General features: G+C 46.4%; 1 protein-coding gene across 3 annotated transcripts in view; it reads left to right on the top strand.

Moving 5' to 3' along the window:
• The window catches only part of HDLBP (high density lipoprotein binding protein), a 72658-nt gene that overhangs the window by 44548 nt on the left and 10121 nt on the right, over positions 1 to 17989 (top strand). For all 3 annotated transcript variants that reach the window (XM_079782874.1, XM_079782875.1, XM_079782873.1), the window contains exons 6-18: positions 3034 to 3240; positions 3352 to 3567; positions 4070 to 4276; positions 4405 to 4512; positions 5680 to 5784; positions 6114 to 6192; positions 8505 to 8644; positions 11185 to 11289; positions 11413 to 11526; positions 12341 to 12427; positions 12587 to 12718; positions 14912 to 15130; positions 17727 to 17948. In XM_079782874.1, coding sequence (XP_079639000.1) covers positions 3034 to 3240; positions 3352 to 3567; positions 4070 to 4276; positions 4405 to 4512; positions 5680 to 5784; positions 6114 to 6192; positions 8505 to 8644; positions 11185 to 11289; positions 11413 to 11526; positions 12341 to 12427; positions 12587 to 12718; positions 14912 to 15130; positions 17727 to 17948 — 1941 coding nt within the window. The remainder of the gene's footprint in view (positions 1 to 3033; positions 3241 to 3351; positions 3568 to 4069; positions 4277 to 4404; positions 4513 to 5679; positions 5785 to 6113; positions 6193 to 8504; positions 8645 to 11184; positions 11290 to 11412; positions 11527 to 12340; positions 12428 to 12586; positions 12719 to 14911; positions 15131 to 17726; positions 17949 to 17989) is intronic.

Here is a 17989-nt window from a genome sequence, read left to right as displayed (position 1 = left end):
GGGAAGAGTAGAGACAGAGAGAAACATCAATGTGAGAGACATATCATTTGGTTGCCTCCTGTATATGGCCCCACCGGGGCCAGGGTTGAGCCTTTAACAGAGGTACGTGCCCTTGACCAAAATCGAACCAGGACCCTCCAGTCCTCAGGCCGATGCTCTATCCACTGAGCCAAACTAGTTAGGGCTGAGTAAACTTATTTGCATTGTTCTGCTGAGCAAGATTAAGCATTTTTCCACATCCAAAAGCCTTTTGCTGTTCTCTGTGCACTGTCTGTTCTTTCGCCCTTTTCTATCAAGTTAAAGTTATGCATCTTGCTCAGTGTATTAGGGCTCCTAAAAACCCTTCTCAGTCATATGTTACAAATAATATTTCCCAGTTTGCCAGTTGTGTTTGATCTTGTGTTCTGCTTTGTGAAAGTTTATTAATGTGTAGTGAAATTCATTGAACAGTTATTTTGAGTCATTGTTAGGAAAGTTTTTTTTACACAGGTATTGTAAGAATGTTTATTGTCTTCCTCTGGTGCATTTAAGGGTGTTCTTATATTCCAGTTCCAATTCTGTGTGGGATACACATCCAGTTTCAGACTTTCCCATATGGCCCATCATCAATATATTTTTTAAAAAATCAATACCATTTTTAAAGGAATTTCCCCCCACTGATTTTGAGTGGCTGTTTGTTCTAAATGTTCATATTAACTTGGGTATGTTCCTTGGTTTTCACTTCTGACCTTTTGGGATTTTTGTGTGCTAGTGTTCTCCTGATGTAATATTGATGGTTTTATACTTTCATGTGAATACAGTACAGTGTTTCCCATCCCTCCTGTACTGTTCTTCGTTGGGGTTTTCCTGTCTGTTGTATTCTTTTTTGTTTACATGCAAACTTTATAATCAGCCTTTTGCTCACAATTGCATTAGACCTTCTAAGGGATGTTTTCTGATTGCTAATGCCCACATTCCACCTCTTTTGCTGGCTTAGAGTCCAACTACTTTATTGTCTTTTTCCCTTTTTTTTTTTCCTGTTGGAAAGGATGGTCTTTTTCATATATGTCTTCTAACCTGGTTGTTTTAGCTAAGATAAGGCTGTTGGCTTCTGGCTCTGGCTGGTGTGGCTCAGTTGGTTAGTGTCCTCCCGTACACCAAAAGGTGGCAGGTTCAGTTCCTGGTCAGGGCACATATGTGGGTTGGGGGTTCGATCCCCAGTCGGAGTCCATGTGGGAGGTAATTGATCGATGTCTCTCTTCCCTTCCTCTTTCACCCTTCCTCTCTCTAAACTCAATTAAAAAATAAAAGTGAGTTGTTATAAAAAACAAAGGCTGTTGCCTTCTTTATTCTAATTTTGCCTTCCTGTTATAGACAGTAAAAAAATGTAATAAAGCAGCAGTTTCCCAGGGTTCGAGAAACTGTGTGGGCAGGTGCTCTTCCTGTCCAGCCTGTGCCCCTCTTGTGGGGACCTGCTCCAGTGGAGGTAAAGTCGTGGTGCGGGCAGTGCATGGCCTAAACAAGCACTTTCCCATTAAGTAGAACTTTGGGGTTGAGGTGTATGTATTTTGTCATGTTAAAAAATATAGTAAAAATCCACATATAAGTGGACCTGTGCAGTTCAAACCTGTGTTCAAGGGGGTCAACTGAATATCGATTGATTTCTATTTTCTTGTAAATTTTTATCATGGATGGATTTACATTTTTTGGACATGATCATTTGATTATTTTTCTTCATAGATCTAACAATATGCTGAATTATATAAATGGATTTCCTAATATTGAATCTTTTTTTTTTTTTTTGCTAAACCTCATTTGATCACAATGTAGAAGCCAGTGATCTTAGTTTCTATGCTAGTTATGAAGTGAGGACCTTTTCTATTGCCTCTGTGATACAATTTAATGGTTTCTGTTGTAAATGTTGAATATTCTGTGTAAAACTGTACCCCTTGGGGGAGAAGGGAAGCTGGCTGATCTGTGACTTTTTTGCTGGGACAGTGGTGGGAACCGTAACGGTTTGCTTCTTTTTAAGTTGCTGGCTGTTCTCTGTGCAGAGTTAGGAAGACTAGAAACTACCATCTTCCTCCCAGGTTTCTCTGTGACCTCAGGAAGTTGGTTGATTTCTGACAGTTTGACTTAAGAAATGAAGGGTTTGGATTGTTTCCATTTTATTTTCTCAGATGAGTTGTCTGTTTTAATTGTTTGTAAAAGAGATAGGGAGAAAAGTTTATTAACAGACATAGGGCTTATGTCTGAAAAAGGTAGCCCAGTACTCCAGAAACAGAAATGAATCTGGTCTGTCAGTATGTCCCTGCCTCCTACCATGTCCCAACATGGTGTTAGGAGTCACCAACGTGGAAAACAAGACAGATGCACTTGAATATCCCTGTCTTAGTGGTGACTTGTAGCTGGGCCAAGAAGATGTTGAACAAAGAATTATCCTATTTAACAAGGGTAATATGCAAATTAACCCTAATGGCAGACTGGAATGACCGGTCACTATGTCACACACTGACCCTCAGGGGGGCAGACACTCAACGCAGGAGCTGCCCCTTGGTGGTCAGTGCACTTCCACAGGGGGGAGCACCACTCAGCCAGAAGCTGGCTCATAGCTGGCCAGCACAGTGGCGGTGGCAGGAGCCTCTCCCGCCTCCACAGCAGCTCTAAGGATGTCTGACTAATGGTTTAGGAGAGCTCCCGGGCTGCCAGCTCCCGATCCCCCAGGCCTAAGCTGGCAGGTGGACATCCCCAAGGGGTCCTGGACTGTGAGAGGATGCAGGCTGGGCTGAAGAACCAGGCCTCTAGTCTCTAAATAATTGTGATAGCTGCAAGTGTGACCCAGGGCCATACTTGAACTTACCCTAGTCAGGGGTTCTGGAAAAGCAGCCCCAAGAAGGTGATGTTTAACCTGAGACTATTCTAAAGGATGATGGGGGTTGGCTAGGCAAAATCAGATGAGAATTTCATTCTAACCAGAGAGAATATTATGGAAAAACATGCTTTTTCATAACCTACAAGTACTTTTTCCCCCCTTTGTTTCTCTACCTATTGTAGGCCTCAGCAACTGTTGCCATTCCCAAAGAACATCATCGCTTTGTTATTGGTAAAAATGGAGAGAAACTACAAGACTTGGAGCTAAAAACTGCAACCAAAATTCAGATCCCACGCCCAGATGACGCAAGTAACCAGATCAGAATCACCGGCACCAAAGAGGGCATCGAGAAAGCTCGCCACGAAGTCCTGCTCATCTCTGCCGAGCAGGTGAGACCAACTGTGGACCTGGTATTCATGTGGCAGCCTCGACCCTGACAGGCCCTGTCTGTCTTCAGATTGTGCCCAGACCTGTGCTCACCTGTGTCCTTTCATTTCCAGGATAAACGTGCTGTAGAGAGGCTAGAAGTGGAGAAGGCATTCCACCCCTTCATTGCTGGGCCTTATAATCGGCTCGTCAGCGAGATCATGCAAGAGACAGGGACACGCATCAACATCCCCCCACCCAGCGTCAACCGGACAGAAATCGTCTTCACTGGGGAGAAAGAGCAGCTGGCTCAGGCTGTGGCTCGGATCAAGAAGATTTATGAAGAAAAGGTAGCGGTGGGAGGAGGGAAATCCCCATGGGCAGGAATGGAGAGTGGACTGAGCTAATGCTGAAGGCTTTCCCTGCTATCTGCCAACCTCACTTCGCATCCCTCACTCTCCCACCCTGGGCTAGACACACTGCTCACAAGTGGCCACGTCTTGAGTAAGCTGTTAGCTCCATTTGGTGACTTTGAGGTCTGAAACTTGTTTCTTAATTTGGGGAGAGGATTTGATTTGGTATCTCTGCTCTTCTAAATTGATCACTGCTTTTCCAAGTTGCAGTAATCAGTTTGGGCTTGACAAATTATCAAGTGATTCTTCTGAGGAGAAAACCCAACCCTTGATGAGTAGGGTTTCTGGGATTGGCTGATCATTGTTTCCCCTTCCTGGGGCTCAGCAGCTGTAGTCTAGGCCCCATGTCCTGATCCCTGCCTTTTTGGTGACAATATTCTGTCTTCGCCTGCCTCTCCTGTGCCCTTCCCTCTGACATCTTTATGGTACTCTTACTTAGAAAAAGAAGACCACAACCATCGCAGTGGAAGTGAAGAAATCCCAGCACAAGTATGTCATCGGGCCCAAGGGCAATTCCTTGCAGGAGATTCTGGAAAGAACTGGAGTTTCTGTGGAGATCCCGCCCTCCGACAGTATCTCTGAGACTGTGATACTTCGAGGGGAGCCTGAAAAGCTAGGGCAGGCACTGACTGAAGTCTATGCCAAGGTAACTGCCTCCCAGGGGATCCAGGGCCTGGGCTGTGTTGGGTCAGGGTGCTCATCTATCCCTCAGTCCAACTGAGCAACCTGGTGCTTACGTAGCCTGGACGTTGGTTTGTTTGCTTGTTTTCCTAGGCCAACAGTTTTACAGTTTCCTCCGTCTCTGCTCCTTCCTGGCTTCACCGTTTCATCATTGGCAAGAAGGGGCAGAACCTGGCTAAGATCACTCAGCAGATGCCAAAGGTGAGGGAACATGTTGACCTGCTGCACTGGGTTGGCCTTGCATTCTGTTGTCCTGTTGCTGACTAACTTTTGTTTTGGTGTTGCTATTTATCCCCTTGGGTGCCTTTGAAGACTGTGGCACATTTTTAAAAAAATTATAATAATTTTTTTAGATATTTCTTTTTTTAAATGTCTTTTGGTCTTTTTAACCAGAGAAAATGCTAGGTTTGATGAATATCTTAAGAAATACCTCACTTAGTTACTATAGCATAATAACTTCCTAATAGTTATGTCTGCAAATTCTGAAGAGCAAAATTTGTCTCTAAACTGTGTGAAGTGTGGAGCTCATAGACTTATCCTCTGTACCTCTGTCCTGGAGGCCTCAGTTTTCCCCAGGAAACACTAAAGGACACACTATTGTGTTGGATTCCTGTTATGTGTGGGTGTCGTGTCCCATTTACCCTGTAGCCACTTTATTTCTAAGATCAAAGTCCTGTTCACACTTAATGTGATGTAATTTGATGACTTCGTGAGGCCAGTCTCCTATGAAGTCACCGCCTTATCTGGTGTGTTATAAACAGGAGTACAGTGACCTTGTCTGGTGACCACCTCAGGCAGCTATACCGGGGTTAAGATTCTGTCCCTGTTAGCTGTCTCATTCTTTTTTTAAATATATTTTATTGATTTTTTACAGAGAGGAAGAGAGAGGGATAGAGAGTTAGAAACATCGATGAGAGAAACATGGATCAGCTGCCTCTTGCACACCCCCCACTGGGGATGTGCCCGCAACCAAGGTACATGCCCTTGACCGGAATCGAACCTGGGACCCTTGAGTCCGCAGGCCGACGCTCTATCCACTGAGCCAAACCGGTTTCGGCAGCTGTCTCATTCTTTATGCAATCAGATGGCAGTAGGGGTTCTACAGTGAGAGCGATATAGGAAGGTGTGCTAAGGTATTTCATGCTTTAAGGTATTGGTGGCAAGCACAGTGTGAAGGATTTCACAGTTCCTGTTTTTGGTAAAGGAAAGATGATTAGACCACATTAAGTAGCAAAATAATGGTTGTCCCTCAGGCCCCTTTGCACTTTTTCATGGTAGTGGTGGACGTGCATTCTCGTGAAGCAGTTTGGAATCAGTCGCTGCCGCTGTGCCATCCTGTGTTTACTGTCCCTTATTTTGGTGTGGTAGGTTCACATCGAGTTTACAGAAGGCGAGGACAAGATCACCTTGGAAGGCCCCACGGAGGATGTAAATGTGGCCCAGGAACAGATCGAAGCCATGGTGAAAGACCTGGTAAGATGCCCCTGTTAGTGTTCCAAGTGCTTTGTACTGGGGATGGGGCTGTCATTGTGTCGTGTGGCAGTCAGGCTTCATGGGTGGGTAGGCAAAGAGACACGAGGGTAGCCCAGTTGGAGAGTGGTGCGTTCTGAGAGTTAGAAAAACTGGCCAGAGGCATGGAGAGAGAAGACCTTATTTTGAGGACGGGTCTTTCAAGGGGGCCAAAGGGATGAGCTTACAATAGTTCTGATGGCCGAGTGGTCAGAAAAGGCAGCAGCTTTCGGCTCTCTCCTGGTTCTGGCCGCCCAGCCTGCATGTCTCATGGATGTTCTGTGTCCCTGCAGATTCACCGCATGGACTATGTGGAGATCAGCATTGACCACAAGTTTCACAGACACCTCATCGGGAAGAGCGGAGCCAACAGTGAGTGAAGTGGATGCCATGGGGGCAGGCTGGGAGAGAAAAGCCACCAGCTATTTGATTGGGTGCCCTCACCCAGTTGTTTGGCCTAGAGATGAATGTTATCAACTGGGTCAGTTCCCTGAGTCACCTACAAGGGCCATGGCAAAGGGACTCTCCAGGGTGTCATCCTGCATGTTTCAGCCAGAGCTGCTGGGTGAAGTCCACCAGTGTTGTCCTCCTCACCTCTAACTCCTAACCTGGAGCTCACCAAGGAGTCAGGCGTTTCTAAACTCATGTCAGACAACTCAGGGAGGGATTCTGTTGGACAAACAGTAATATGTGAGCCCAGGTTCAGTGTTGGATTACCTGTATCAGGTAGGTAGCACAAGGTGGGGCAATATTGGAAAATGTGTTAGGTGAGTTCTGCTTGAATCCCACGATGTGTTTTAAAATCTGCTCCTTTGCTTAGTTTAACTGCATGACCATCATGCACATCACAGTGCTTACTAGTTCTGGAGAGAGCCCTGTGTTTCACCTTCAGTGGGAGGTGAGGACTAACATTTAACCTGGTTGTGGGTCCTTCCTTAAGTTGCAAGGACCTCACTTCAATAAGCATGATGTCTCTGTGAGTGCGCCCTCTTTGGATTTTGCCCTGTGCGCTTCATTCCCCCCGCCCCCCCAAGAGTACATGTAAACTTGTCACCTGCTTTATTTGGTGCCAGTCTTATGTTCTGGGAACATTTTAAACAATAGACGACATTGCATGTACTCAGAGCAGCTCTGGTCACTGATCACCGGCACACACCATAAACTTGATTTTATTCTCTTTGTTTATTTTGGTTAACTGTAGTGTTTCCTTAAAAACGTAAGGAAATGCAATGCTAATATTAACCTCTGGTTTCTGCTCTCTAGGAAGTGTGAAACCACTCAGTGTGATTCAGAGAATTGTGTCTGTTCTGTTTCTTCTGGTTCATTTCCTAACCCTTGTTTTCTTTCATAATCTAAAACCTGCTGCCAGCTTCTGTGTGCTTGTCTATTGTCCTGCATGGTTCCACCCTAGAACAGTGCCACTTTCGGCCCATGTCCTAGCACATGGGCTCATGGCTATCTCTGTGCTCGGAACCCTCCCTGAGACCCTTGAAGGAGTTTGGCTTCCCTTATTACACAGTGGACCAAATGCTGACCCTGTTTCTGGTGATAAGGCTTCTCCAGGGTGTGGGGCCAGATCTCTAACTGTGGGCACTAGGTTCTAGAGAAGGTGCTGGAGGAGGGTTTTCAACTCCACCTGTTTTGCAAAGACAGTGAAGAGCTCAGTTTGCACCTGAGCTGACAATGGAGTGTTAGGCAAAGCATGGCTGCCATGGGCTGAGGTGGTTGATGGGGGTGCTCTTGTTTTCAGTTAATGTAAGGGCTTCTGGTTTTTAACTTTTTATTTATTTTGAGAGAGTAACTTCATTTGTTTATTTTCAGGAAGGAAGGGAGAGGGGGAAAGAGATAGAAACATCAATGATGAGAGAGAATCATTAATCGGCTGCCTCCTCACAACCCCCACTGGGGATCGAGCCCAAAACCAGAGCATGTGCCCTGACCAGGAATCGAACTGTAACCTCTTGGTTCATGGGTCAACATTCAACCACTGAGCCATACTGGCCGGACTCCTACAACATTTCTGGTCACAAAAACATCACCAAATTTTAAGTGAAAATCTAAAACACTTATAATATTAAACATGAAATGTGAGCTACACATACATTTGAGAAAAATTAATGAGACAAAATAATTCTCTCTTCACCCACTAATTCCAATTTAGGGTCATGTATGGCTGGAGCCTCTCCTGGCAGCTCAGGGTACAAGGTGGGACCCACTCTGGACAGGTGCCCTTCCATCGGAGGACTACCCACACTCACAAAGACGGGGACAGTGCAGACATGGCAGTTCCCTCACGTGCACATCCTTGTGATGTGGAAGGACCCTGGAGTCCTCAGAGGAAACTTCACACAGTCCACTGGGTGTCGACTCTTTTTCTTATCAACATAACAAAAGCATGTTGAACAAAATGACGTTATGTGAGGACCTGCTGTATTCTGAGCCTTGGACACATTCTGGCTCAGGCTCTGAGCAGTTGTTCAGCATCGTCAGGTCGATGCTCCGTGTGGTCAGTCCTGTGGAGATTGTGCCCAGCTCCTGCTAGAATAGGGGCAGTCTTGTTCTGGGGGCCTCATCATCCTTTATGCTTTGGGGTGACTGGTTAGGTTATTTGGGGCTTTAACCATGTTAATCATTGGTGGACTGTAGTACAGTCTGAGTCCAAAATGTTTCCTTTTGTTCTTAAGTCAACAGAATCAAAGATCAGTACAAGGTGTCTGTACGCATCCCTCCTGACAGCGAGAAGAGCAACCTGATCCGCATCGAGGGGGACCCGCAGGGTGTGCAGCAGGCCAAGCGGGAGCTGCTGGAGCTTGCCTCCCGCATGGTGAGCCCTGTGGCAGGTCCTGCGGGGGCATTGTTGGCATGTCCTAGAGAATGGAATCGCCAAGTGTCCCCTTGGGCTACTGCTATGCCGGGGGGGGGGGGGGGGGGGCTCTGGAGATCTGCAGTGGAGAACTCAGCCTTGGTCAAACCCTGGCTTCCATGACGCCTCAGAACCAACTCCAGGGATTGTGAGGGACTTTTCTGGATTTTAAAAGGCAGACAGATGACTCTTGTGTCTGTCTAAGATTGAGAGTCACTGGTATGATGTTATCTGCAAACAGAAACGGGGCACAGTGGGCCTTGTTCCCTATGTCCAGATTAAAGTACTACTTTGTCCTTGGTCTGCTACCAGCACCCAACTGAGTCAAATACACATAACCACACAACAGTCTCCACCTGGGCTGCACGTGACTCACTGGGGGGCCTTTGACTCCAGATGAGTCCAGTATTATATGAGTGCTCAGAGCTTAGCATGAACATGTACAGACTCTCAGGAAAGCCCAAGGCAATGTAGGACTTCTACCTCATCAGGGTAGGAGCAAGTCCCAGGGTCAGCTTCCTTCAACCCGGCATTCTTGTAAATCAAGCATGTCAAACTCAAAGGCTAACATGGGCCAAATAACAAGGTTTAAGTTTATGTGGGCTGCAAAAAAAAACCCCAAAAGCTTCAATTTTCATAGAAACTTAGGTTTATTTTGATAGAGATATGCTGAATACAAAGGGCTAAAATAAATAATCTTTAACATAAAATAGAATGTTTTAATAAAAATTAGTATCTTTTCTTGGACATTAACTTCACCAGACACTGAATAACTGCACAAATTAATAAGCTTAATGCAAATAAACCTATTTTTCTTGTTCTCCGAAAGCAAAATATTTCCTGTTGCACACACCAAACAAGTCAGTACGAGACTAATGATGTGGCAATCGGCTGCTAAAATATTCAATGCTAGTGTTAGCAGAGAGAAATGGTGCACCTGCGCATAAGGCGCGTAAGGGAAATGAATGCAGCACGATTATAGTAATCAGTCATTAGCAAACGTAGTTCGTTATTAATAACTAGAAGCCCGGTGCATGGATTCATGCACTGGTGGGGTCCTTCAGCCTGGCCTTCAGGGATCAGCCGAAATTGGCTCTCCAACATCCCCTTAGGGGTCCCAGATTGCAAGAGGGCGCAGACCAGGCCAAGGGACCCCACCAGTGCAGGATCTGGACCAGGGAGGGACTGCGGGAGGGCTCCAGGGCGTGTCCAGCCCTGTCTTGCCCAGTCCCTATCAGCCGTACCCCAGCAGCAAGCTGACCTACCGGTCAGAGCGTCTACCCCTGGTGGTCAGTGTGCGTCATAGTGACTGGTCGAACAGTTGCTTAGGCTTTTATATATATAGATTATGTATAACATGATATTGTAAAAATTAAGTTATGAAATTTTTATTAAAATGTTTCTTGCATACCGTTATATTGGCTGAGCCACAACAATATTTGTTGTGGGCTGCATGTGGCCTGAGGGCTACGAGTTTGACATGCTTATAGATGTTTTCACCTCCCATGCCAGGAGCCCCAAATTGGAGGCCAGTTTTATGTAGTGATTTTGTGGCCTCAGCTGTAGTCCAGGACTTAGCATGGCCTTCTGCCACTCTCTGGCTATCCCTGAGCTCACTCCTCAGCCTGGGAGTGTCCTTGGTTCTCCCCTGCATCAGCCAGCTCTGCATCTTGACCATCCATGGTCCCTTGCTCTGAGTGCTGACCACTCATTTCTCTGTCACCCTGATGCTCCAGAATCTCCCAGATAGGTAGTGTTTTTCCCTGCTTTTCACCCCTGCTTATATATCTTCTGACCTAATGGGCCCTCTGGAGCAGCGGTCGCCAACCGGTTGGCAACTGCTGCTCCGGAGGACAGTGAGGACCATGTTAAGTGATTCTTTTTTAAAAAATAAAAAAATATATATTTTTTTATTGATATCAGAGAGGAAGGGAGAGGGAGAGAGAAATAGAAAAATCAATGATGAGAGAGAATCATTGATTGGCTGCCTCCTGCACACCCCCTACTGGGGATTGAGCCCGCAACCTGGGCACGTGCCCTTGACTGGAATCAAACCCAGGACCCTTGGGTCCACAGGCCAACACTCGACCCACTGAGCCAAACCAGCTAGGGCGAGTGATTCTTTCTTAATGCACACGGGCAGTCGTCCCAGCCTCCTGATGGTGAGTAGTGGTCACTCCCTGCTGTGCAGTGTCAGGCCTCAGTTCTTGTTAAAACACAGCACTGAGTGAATGGCTCTGGTAAATATGGCACCTGCGGTAGCACTTTTAGTTGGAGGGGTCTGCACTCAGTTCTTTCGTTACACTTTGTTCAGGAGAACAATGTGCACCCACGGCAGCACACTGTGTGGCAGGTGGAGAGGGCAGCAATTTAGTGTGTGCTGTCTACTGGCCAGTGTGCCTGGCACTACCTCCCTGGACTCCCAGGTGCCTCCTACTGTGAGGGAGGTTGTTCACCTTGCTTATGGTAAGTGCATTTATTTCCTGTCCATGTATTTTCAGGAAAACGAGCGTACCAAGGATCTAATCATTGAGCAGAGATTTCATCGCACAATCATTGGGCAGAAGGGTGAACGGATTCGTGAAATTCGGGACAAATTCCCAGAGGTAGTTTCCCAGGATCCTTATTTTGCTAACCCTCAGGCAGCGGTCTGATTGGCACTTGGGAGTATTCAGTTTTTTAGTGTTCTCATCAATAATCAAACTTGGTCTCCTGATGATTTATTCCAGGTTATCATCAACTTTCCAGACCCAGCACAAAAAAGTGATATTGTCCAACTTAGAGGGCCCAAGAATGAGGTGGAAAAATGTACAAAATACATGCAGAAGATGGTTGCTGATTTGGTAGGAGATGCTTTCCATCCTTTGTTGTGTGGGAGGATGGGAGGGTGGGGGACGTGTGCCATCAGGACCCTGCTTCGGGGAACACACTTGGGCGTTAGGTGAGTCTGCCGTCTCAGGGACTTGGGACAAAGTCGTGATGCTACCTTTCAACACCTGATATTAGACTGGCAGATATTGTCACAACTTGAGTGTTCCATGGAATTAAAGTGGGAGATCCTCTATGTCCCATGCCAAGTGACCTTGTTTCCTTCATGGGTCTTCAGACACCTAGGAAACTGTCCCATCCAATGAGGAGAGAGACATGTACAAGTAGTGTCATTTATGGATTATTCCTTTCCTCAGATCTAGAAAGGGAGGAGGCGATTGATGGAGAGGCTGCAAGTTGCTCTGTGCTCCCTGTGGGCATGCACTTAGCTTGTGACCCTCTGGGAGAGGGGGTGCGTGGGCTCCTTAACACTGGGCTCGTCCTGCTGCCCAGTAGAGCTGGGTGTTCTGAGCTTAATCCTCTTTTTGTTCACCCCCAGCCTGCTCTCCTCCTGTAGTGGCACCCACTCCCTTTTACCCTAGAGGGCCAATTGAGGGCACCTGGGTAGGCTTGATTGCTTCTGGATTGTGGAACACGCATCTGACAGGTTGTAGGGTCTGTGGCAGTCCGCTTTTTATAAAAAGGGGCCCGCACCTGTCAACTGTGACAGGCCAGGTGAGTTAGTTTTGAATAGTTATCTCACCCATCCTTGTGACAGACTTCTAAAGGTCAGTAAGTAAGAGAGACGCAGGACAAAGTCTTTCATAACAGTCATCTCTTGTTTTTAAGGTGGAAAATAGCTATTCAATCTCTGTTCCGATCTTCAAGCAGTTTCACAAGAACATCATTGGGAAAGGAGGCGCAAACATTAAAAAGGTGACTGGCCGGCTTGTCCCTGGAATCGTGGCTCTTCTCACCCTGCCCCACCTGGTCCTGTGCCATTCTGGCTTTAAATTTGAAGGAGGGGCCTTACTTCTAGCTCTGGGCTCCGGGTGTCTCAATGGTAGTTACTTCTCACTTCATCTCTCCTCGTAGATTCGTGAAGAAAGCAATACCAAGATCGACCTTCCAGCAGAAAATAGCAACTCGGAGACCATCGTCATCACGGGCAAGCGGGCCAACTGCGAGGCTGCCCGGAGCCGCATCCTGTCCATCCAGAAAGACCTGGTAATGTGGAGCTGGCTATAGGACAGGCTCTGGCCTGGGACCAGGAAGGGACAGGAGGGCCAGAGCGATCTCTGGCAGTGCTAACTGATGGTCCTAAGCAGTAGTAGCATTTGACTTGGGTGCTGGAAAATTTTTATGTCCTGAAGGTGTTATGATATTTTTTCCCAATTTTTGAAAAATGAACATGTAAAAATAAAAAACAACATATTTTAAGTGTGTAGTTGGATACGTTTGCCATATGTATATATCCTTGGAATCCCCTCCACAGTCAAGATAATGCACTTACCCATCACCCCCAAAACTGCCTTATGCCCCCCCCCTTTTTAAATACATTTTTATTAATTTCAGTGAGGGAGGGAGAGGGAGGGAGAGAGAGAGATACAAATATCATTGATGAGAGAGAATCACTGATAGGTTGCCTCCTGCACGCCCCCCACTGGGGATTGAGCCCGTAACCCAGGCATGTGCCCTTGGCCAGAATTGAACCTGGGACCCTTCAGTCTGCAGGTCAATGCTCTATCCACTGAACCAAACCAGTTAGCACCTCTGCTCAGCATCACTCTCCAAGCTCCCCCACTGTGTCTGTCGAACCCCCAGTCCGCTTTGTTAAAGTAGGTGAGCTTGAATGTTCATGTGATTGTCTAAGAGAGTCATAGTATCTATTCTTAAGTCTAGTTGCTTTCACTTTGCATAATTATTTTGAGATTCATCCATGTTATGTATATCAGTACTTCATTTTTTTTAATTGAGATGTAATTGACATACAACATTATCCTTGGCTTCACTCATCTGCACAGACTAGTTCTTCCTATGGCTATTTTTTTATTGTATCACCAGCTTTGTAGTTTTCTTCATGTTTCTTTGCTTGGAGTTCATTGAACTCCTTAGATATTTGAGGTTAGAGTTTTCATCAAATTTGGAAAAATTAGGGTCATTATTTAATAGTTTTTTCTGTCCTCCCCTTCAGGGAGTCTTAATTACTGAGTGTTAGGCAGCATGATATCCTACCATTCACTGGCTCTCTGTTTATTTGGGTGGGGAGGGAGGGTGCTAAATTTTTCTTCATGAGTTTCTTTTAATTCATTAGTTTTCTGCAATGTCTAATCTGCCTGTAACCCCATCCAGTATATTTTTCATTTCAGATACTATTTTCACTTGTAGAAGTTCAATTTGAATTTTTTTGGTTTTATACCTGACACATTGAGTCATTTCCTTTGGCTCATTGACTGTATGCTATATAGTGAAAATACCTGTTTTAGTGTCCTTGACCCACTGTTGCTAACTTTTGTGTTATTCCTGGGTTGTTTTTGATCGTTTTATCCTGGTTGCGGGATTTTTCCCTGTGTCTTTGCATATCCAGTATTTTTCTTATTATGCCAGACATTACGAAGTTTACTTTGGTGGATGCTGGATACTTTTGTGGTTTCTGTAAATACCTTTATGCTTTGTTAAGTTACTTTGAAACAGTTGGCTCCTTTTTGGACTTGTTAGGTGGAGCCAGGGTGGTGGTGTAGGCCCAGTTGTTCCCTCTTGAGGTGAGACCCTTCTGAGTACTGCGCCCAGAGTCCCATATTTGTGGACACTGACCAAGTTGCTGTCCCCGTGTTCTCTCGTTCTTCTGGTTCTTCCCCTGGCCCAGGCAGTCTCCCTACATGTGTCAGTGTGGGAGTCTCTCTCCACATTCTCTCTTCTTGGGCTCTGACCCACCAGCTCCTAGCACCTTGATCTTCCTGGACTGTCAGCTCTGTGTCCTCAATGCAGGGGCTCAACCAGTGGGCAGTCATAGGAATCACCTCATTTGCTTTTGTCTCCAGGATCTTGAACACCATTGTTTCATGTGGCAGATAAATGCAGTCTCTGTTGTTTCATCTTGGTAGGAGGCAGAGTCCTTGTTCATAGAGTTTAATGGGAAAGGTTGATCTGTAAGCATCTCAAACCTGTCTTTACTGCTTGAACCAGAGAGGGCCTGAAGGAGCAGTGTTGTTTATGATCTGACATCGCAACTTCCCTTCTGCACTGTGCGTGTGTCTCACACACACACACACACACACACACACACACACACACACACACATGCTTTGGGCTCCTGCACCAGGTCTATTGAATACCCACCACACCGTCTATAGCTGACTCTCCCTCTCGCCCTTCTTGTCACACAAAAATGTGATTCCCTTGTGCCGTGTGTGATTTCAGGCCAACATAGCCGAGGTGGAGGTCTCCATCCCTGCCAAGCTGCACAACTCCCTCATTGGCACGAAAGGTCGCCTGATCCGCTCCATCATGGAGGAGTGCGGCGGGGTCCACATTCACTTCCCTGTGGAAGGCTCTGGAAGTGACACAGTTGTCATCAGGGGCCCTTCCTCAGATGTGGAGAAGGCCAAGAAACAGCTCCTGCACCTGGCAGAGGAGAAGGTGAGTGCCACCCCGGGAGGGGTCACTGTGTGCTACTTGCTAGAAGTGTCCTCTCTTCAGGATAGAAACTCTAAAAACCCTTTCTTTGTGGCAGGTCAGAAAACTTCATGTACCTTTATGTCTCTTTGATCTTGCCATTACTGAAGAGCCTTTCAAAGTCAGATGCCCACGTCTGTAAAGTAGGAAATCTATTGTTTACCTTAAAAAGTATTTTTATACAGTTAAATCCACCCTTGTTAATGTAGTGTTCACAAACAGTGTTTGTGTGACCACCTCTGCAATAACACGTTTTGCCCATCGGCCCCCCACATTCTTCATTGAATCGTCTTTGCCCCTTTGTCAAACCTGTCTGCCAGTCCGTGTGTTGGCACTGCTCCATTCCAGGGGACACCACAGGTTGGAGTGGCTGCTTTGACGGGACACCTGGTGGGTCCAGCAGCGTTTTGCATTTCAGATTGCTGTGGCTGTTACAGACCCTTTTCCTTTCCAAAAGCATTTGGAAAATTTCCAGGGCGGAAATTCCTGCTTGGATTTTTATTGGGATTATGTCAAAGCTAAAGATCAAATTGGGGAGAAATCTCAGCATTTCTGAATCTTTCAGTCTAGCTCGTCAATTTTTTAAGGCTTTGACTTTTCATTGGCATTTTGTAGTTCTTAGCATGCAGGTCTTGTTCATGTTTTGCTCAATTTACATCTATTTTGCTTTTTAATGCTATCATAAATGGTACTTTTGTAATTCATAATGTGGCGCGTAGAAATACATATATTTGATTTTGTGTATTGGACTTGTTTTGTGTATCTGGTGTAAAGCTCACTTATTAGTTCCAATAGCTTTTTGTGTGGATTCCTATGAGTTTTTGTTTTGTTTTGTTTTTACTAGAGGCCCAGTGCATGGATTTGTGCACCAGTGGGGTCCCTCAGTCTGGCCTGCGGGATCCAGCCAAAACCGCCTCTCCAACATCCACCAAGGGGTCCCAGATTGCAAGAGGGCACAGGCCAGGGAGGGACCGCAGGAGGGCTCCAGTGCGTGTCCAGCCCTTCTCACCCAGTCCTGATAGGCCGGACCCCAGCAGCAAGCTAACCTACCAGTTGGAGTGTCTGCCCCCTGGTGTTCAGTGCGCGTCATAGCGACTGGTTGAATGGCCGGATGCGTGGCATATTAGGCTTTTTTATATAGATAGATAGATGTTTGTTAATCCTCACCCGAGGATATTTTTCCATTGATTTTTAGAAAGAGTGGAAGGGAGAGGGAGAGACAGAAACATCAATGTAAGAGAGACATATTGATTGGTTGCCTCCAGCACACACCCTGACCAGGGCCGAGGAACCTGCAACCAAGGTATGTGCCCTTGACCAGAATTAAACCTGGGACCCTTCAGTCTGCGGGCTGACGCTCTGTCCACTGAGCCTAACTGGCTAGGGCGATTCTTGTGAGTTTTATGTAAAACACATAATCTGTGAGTGGACAGTGCACTTTTGTTATGTACACCTGTGTGTCTCATCTTGCTGCGTTACTAGGGCTCAATGTGTTGAGTAGCAGGAGCTGATTTTTTTTTTTTTTTTTTTTTTTTTTTTTAGTGTTTAACCAAACTTGTATTTTGGGGGAAGCCCCACTTGTTTTTTTGTGTCATCCTTTACTATATTGCTGGACTGGGCTTGCCTAACCTTTTAGCTTTCCATTGCTGCTGTTTGCAAGTATTTGTCTGAAGTTAGAGGCTCTCTGTGGTGTTCTGTGGAGTCAGCACTTGGAAGATGGCAAAATATGGGTGTGCTGCTTAGCATCCAGCAGTCCTGCTTTGCTCTTCCTTGTGTTTCTTCTTCCTGCTTGTGGGCCAGAGTCAGTCTAGAGGAGCATGTCCCTCCAGGTGAATCAGTCTGCCAGAGTAGCTAGCGTTGTAGCAAGGTTCCTGTGGTGGGGCCTTTCCTGGGCCCAAATTTCTTTTTTTTTTTTTTAATTGTTTTTATTGAATTTAGAGAGAGAGGAAAGGGGAAGAGAGAAAGAGATACATTGATGTGAGAGAGAAAAATCAATTGTTTGCCTCCCGAACAGGCCCCGACTGGGGATCAAACCCGCCACCTTTTGGTGTATGGGACAACACGCCAAGTCACACTGGCCAGGGCTGAATCTAGTTTCTTGGTGTCAGATGGTGTTCTAGTTGGCTAGGGTCTCTGAGCTTTAGGTTTGGGCATTGCTGGCTGTGTGCAGGCTCATTCAGGGCACTGGTAAAGGGATACCTGGATGGAGAGCACTCTACCTTTGTTGGGAGGAGGGGCTGATAGTTCTGTGCAGGTGCACCCCACACCATGTGGGCCTGGCAGAGTTTGGTAATGGCTGATAAGCGACAGGCATGGGTCTCTGGGTCTGATACTCTGTCTTGGTATCTCCCACTGAGGCTAAGCAAAGTACAAGGGCAGTTGGTCTGCGTGACCATGCATTTCTTTCGGTGAGGTTTGATTAGCCTCATTGAGAGGATGTTGGGACAGTGTGAGGTAAGTTCCACTCCACACTCTTGTCCTATCAGGCTTCTTGTTCATCTGCTCCTGGGGCCGGGCAGGTGGCATCAGGGCCAATGTATATTGGGGTTGATTTCTGCAGCAAACCAAGAGTTTCACTGTTGACATCCGAGCCAAGCCAGAGTACCACAAGTTCCTCATCGGCAAAGGGGGTGGCAAGATCCGCAAGGTACGTGACACCACCGGAGCCCGCATCATATTCCCAACGGCAGAGGACAAGGACCAGGACCTGATCACCATCATCGGAAAAGAGGATGCTGTCAAGGAGGCCCAAAAGGAGCTGGAGGCCTTGATTCAGAACCTGGTAAGGCCCGGTCTCCCTGGGGCCACCTGAGCATCGGGAAT

The sequence above is a fragment of the Cnephaeus nilssonii genome, assembly GCF_951640355.1.
Source record: "Cnephaeus nilssonii genome assembly, chromosome: 10".
NCBI lineage: Eukaryota > Metazoa > Chordata > Mammalia > Chiroptera > Vespertilionidae > Cnephaeus > Cnephaeus nilssonii.
The sequence above is the reverse complement of the archived record's forward strand: the minus strand, read 5'-3'. Positions and strand labels throughout refer to the sequence as shown.